General features: G+C 60.2%; 1 protein-coding gene across 8 annotated transcripts in view; it reads right to left on the bottom strand.

The window, feature by feature from the left end:
• Positions 1-907: 907 nt before the first annotated feature.
• SCLY (selenocysteine lyase) overlaps positions 908-4436 on the bottom strand; it is a 41652-nt gene continuing 38123 nt past the window's right edge. For all 8 annotated transcript variants that reach the window (XM_081050662.1, XM_081050663.1, XM_081050660.1 and 5 more), the window contains 2 exons: positions 3979-4054; positions 908-1995 (listed from right to left, as the gene is read on the bottom strand). In XM_081050662.1, the coding sequence (XP_080906788.1) occupies positions 1842-1995; positions 3979-4054 (230 nt within the window). In that variant the 3' untranslated portion in view covers positions 908-1841. The remainder of the gene's footprint in view (positions 1996-3978; positions 4055-4436) is intronic.

The raw sequence follows: 4436 nt of genomic DNA, 5'->3' as shown, positions 1-4436 counted from the left end.
AGGCGGCGGGGTTGGGGGGCCGGGCCCTGCAGCCTCGCTCGAGCCACTCCTGCGGTGCTGCGCTGTGGTGGGCAGAGGGTGCAGGGGAAGGGCCCACACCGGGCCCAGGTTGGGGAGGGTGCCAGCTAGTGGACACTGCCCCGCAGCTGGACCGTGCCTGTTCCTCCCATGGTGGGGGCTGAGGAAATGCGCGTGAGTATCTCAGCCTGAGTCAGACTTCCCACATCCAGTGTGTGTTTACAGTTACAAGTGTCCTTTCAAGAAAGTAGCAGGCTCTTCAGAGTGTTTCCCCCAGTTTGGGCAGCAGCCCTGAGGCCCCTGATGGCCTGTGGGGAGGCCACCTGGAAGGGCAGACCATCCACAGTGGGGCTCTTTCCAGGGAACTTAACCACCAGGTGTGTGGCAGTCTAAAAGTTTGGCTATGTTGTCCCACAGGGAGCCAACGGCCCATCTCCCCCTGGAAAACCTACGCTGGATCCTGGCCCTCAGCTGGCCTGAGGCTTTGGAAGCCCAGTGATGAGCGCAGGGCCTGACACTGGACAGGGGCCTCGGAGGTGAGAGTGCGGATCTCGAGCCACACCTCAGCCCACCCTCCAAACACAGCGACTGAGTCTGTGGGGCTGCGGCTAAAGGTCCCAAGTGCATTTTCCAGACTGTTCTCTTCAGAGGGGCTGGACACCCACAGGTCTTTGCTGGGGAAACTGGGATTGTAGCCTGAGCCTGGAAGCCACAGGGCACTGCGGGTTGGAGACCTGCTTTCTAGGGGCTTCCAGAGACACAACCTCAAGCTGAACTTCTTGAGTTAAAGAGTGATGAGTCGGGGTTGCTGCCCCAAATCCAGCCCCTCGCGGGCTCACACACACTGGTGCCGCTAAGAGAAGCACCCACTAGAAAAGCCTCAAAACATCCAATACAGCACTGAAATCTTTTATTAGTTCATTTAATTTCTCATAATTGTTTCTTCAATGTCATCATGTAGCTCTTTGCACCTTAAAACCACACAATAAGTGTTATTCAATTAAAAAGTCATTCCTATGTAAGTGACATCTGATATGTATCAGAACGCCACAAGCATTTGTCACGATAAAAATTCTTCTGCAGATAAAATTAAGGTGAAGGCCGAGTCAGGGATGAACTGGCTTTCCACCTCAGGAACGGCCCAGAGCCACCTGAGCAGCGGCCACCCCACGACTCAGTGCAGTGCCCTTTAGGCTAAGAACCTGAGTAAATGATCAAAGGGGAAAAGACGGGAGGGGCCTGGAGACTCTGGGTGGGGAAAGCAGTGTGGCCCGCATCAGGGAGATGGGCAGGGCCAGGAAGTCGGGGACACTGAGCAGAGAGCAGGGCCTGTCTGGAAAGAGCGTGAGGAGGGCCCGGAGGGGAGGGCGCAGGGGCAAACCGACCGCTCTGCAGACATTTACAGGGAGGCCGTGATCGAAGCCAAAAGTCAGGGTTCCTATTTTCATGATACAAGCTGGCAACTGATTATAAATACTAGGATTTTATCTTCAGGATAAAAACACCACATCCCAGAAAGGGGCTGCTGATGACAGGCTCAGCCTACTTCCTAGAGGGCAGCGTGGTCACATTCCACTTCAGCCTATGCTACCGGGCAGCAGTAGCAGTGACAGTCCATGCAGGCGTTTGTGTCCTGGGCCTATAAGCACCTCTGGGGTGTGTGTGCCCAGCAGACCCACTCCCCACTGACCCGCATATGGGGGTGGGGGGAGCCCAGAGTACACAGAAGCCACCAGTCACTGCACTCAGACACTCCAGGACAAAATGAAGACATGGACAAATGAAGGAGCGTCACCCTGGCACAGCCCCCGGTGGCCGGGGCGCTAGGCCTGGCCCTCCAGCCGGGCCACCGCCTGCTTCAGGTCCTGCACCACGAGATCCACCTCGGCCAGGGTGGTGTGACGGCCCACGCTGAGCCGGAGCGCGTTCCTGGCCACGTCAGCGGGGATGCCACAGCTCAGCAACACCGGGGACGGCCTGCAGGGGGCACCGGAAGTCAGCCGTCACGGAGGAAGGCACCGGACTGGACATGGTCCCTGCTGCTCTCGCCACTGCCCGACCTCCCCTCTGCAGACTCGGCCCTGGCCCACACTTCTTCCAGGCCTCCCTCGTTTTCCCCGCCCTGGTCCTTTCGAGCTGGGACGTCCTACATGGCACTGTGGCCTCTCCCGGCACAGACCATCTGCGCCGAGCACAGACAGACTTCCAGTGGTTGTGTCCAGTGAGGCCAGCCCTGGGATACAGGGGCTTCCAGGTCTCAGAAGGGACACTCACACACACAGCAGAGTGTCTTGCCTCCAAGCACAGCATTTGAGACCATGGTGTGCCCAGGCCTGTTTCGGGCTTTTCACAGCACCCATCACAGAGCTTTGCATACTCGGGGTCCCGGCCCATATTTACTGCCTGAACGTGGCTCTGAAGCTGGGCCCCATGAGGCTCATCCCCATCCTCAAATCCACAAGCAGGGTCCAGTATTCAAGGTCCGTCCTCCCAAGTGGCCCACAGGCCAGGGGCTGAAACAGCATGGCAGACTGCTGTCAGACTACAGCACCTTAAAACTGCCAAGATAAATGCCCTTCGTGTCCAGGGGTAGGTGAAAGGGGGTGCACCTCATCACCTCCAGTCACCCAGTGTCAGAGCTGGAAACCCCTGCAGTCCATCCTGTCACAGGTGAGAGAGCAGGGCTTAGACTGGGCAGTGACACCGCCTACAGCTCTCGACCTCTCTCTTGTACCCCCCCCCCGGGTGATCTCACTTTCTAATCGAGGAGGCACCATCAGAGGGGCAGCCCCACTTCTCACAAGGCAGTGCCTCTGTCCCCTTCTCCCCCCCTCGCAGGGGCCACACTGGACACTGGTCCCTCTGAGCTGTGCTGCCAGCCCTCCTCATCCCCTCCACCTGCACCGCCAGGCCTCCCTTTCCCACTTCTGTGGCCCTTATGGTTGCAGAGTGCACCTGCCAGCGTGACCACTCTGCCTCAGTTTCCTTGTCCTAGAAATGGGCTACTCAGATCCCGAAGGTGATTGTGAGCATTCTGTGAGGGATGGCACACCTGAGTGCTCCGTAAGGGACAGCCCCCATGTGCCGTTTTTCTGCACTCCAGGCTGGCCTGGCCTCACTGCACCTGACGGTGACTCTGGCTGTCACATTTGGCCTGCTGGCCCTAACTGCCCTCCACAGCTGCAGGGCGCTAACGCCTTGAGGAGCGGCCTCCTGCAGGCCATAGGCACGGCCCCAGCCCGCTCTGGACAGCCGTCCATTCCCATCCACCCCTGCTCTCTCCGAAGCCAGGCGCTTTATCCAGCTCCATTCCCACCTCTGCAGCCCCACACTCACAGCAAACCGGAAACCGAGCCCCTTCTCCTCCTCCAGGCGCCTGATGCCCTAGCCCCCAGTCGCCTTGTACCTCTGCCTGACTCTACCCATCAGCACCATCTGCCTGGGCGGCTATCCCATAACCCCTCCTGTACCCGGCAGGGAAAAGGAGTTATCTGAAACCCAAACTTCATTGTGTCACACCCCTTCAGGAGCCCCTATTTTCTTGAGGACAAAGTGAGCACGCTGCAGTCTGCCCCTCCTCCTCCAGCCCCGCCCTCCCGGCCCCGCCCCTGCTCCTCCAGGCCCCGCCCCTGCTCCTCCTCCCGCCCCGCCTCCCGGCCCCGCCCCTGCTCCTCCAGGCCCCGCCCCTGTTCCTCCAGCCCCGCCCTCGGGGCCTGGCCCTTGTTCCTTCAGGCCCAATTGACACTAAAAGTCTCCTGGTCACCTGCGAGCGCTGCTGCAGGCTGCAGCTTCCACCCTCTTCCCTCCGCCCCCCCCCCCCCCGCGAGGGCCCACAGAGGGTCTCTGCTTCACAGGACACAGCGTCGGCCCCTGGCCCTGAGATGTCTGGTCACTTTCTTTGTCCCCACCAGGCAGCACAGCTCCGTGAAGGCCCAGGCCCAGCACCTGGAGAGCACTTACCGGTCGCCCTGGTCCGAATGGCACGCAGCCCCCACGCTGGCCAGCAGCGTCCTGCACTGTGCCAGCACCAAGCGGCCTGAGGAGACAGCACACGGCCCCTGAGGTGGCAATTCCAGGCAGGGCCCACCTGTCCCACCCCCGCTGCCTCTTCTGTGCTGCGAGTCTCGAGGCTCCCTTCATCACGCCGCCTGCGGAACCCGAGCGCAGGTGACAGAAAGTGCAGCAGGGCCCAGAGAAAACGCTTGCTCTCTTCCTGCGCTGCCGAGAAGCAGGCGCTATTCTGGAAGGGCCTTGAAATCGGTATTTCCAACAGGCTGTGTAGTGCGACACCCAGAGTTCCGACTGGCTGCCTCACTTAGTACAAACGGACACGGGCCTTCCCCACGGGTGGAGGCACTCGGCAGCTGTCTTTATGAAGCCAGAAGGCACGCCGGGTCCGCTCATCCGCAGAGAGTAAA

The sequence above is a fragment of the Rhinolophus hipposideros genome (assembly GCF_964194185.1).
Source record: "Rhinolophus hipposideros genome assembly, chromosome: 6".
Classification (NCBI taxonomy): Eukaryota; Metazoa; Chordata; class Mammalia; order Chiroptera; family Rhinolophidae; genus Rhinolophus; species Rhinolophus hipposideros.
Note: the sequence above shows the minus strand (reverse complement) of the source record. Positions and strands in the feature narration are given on the sequence as shown.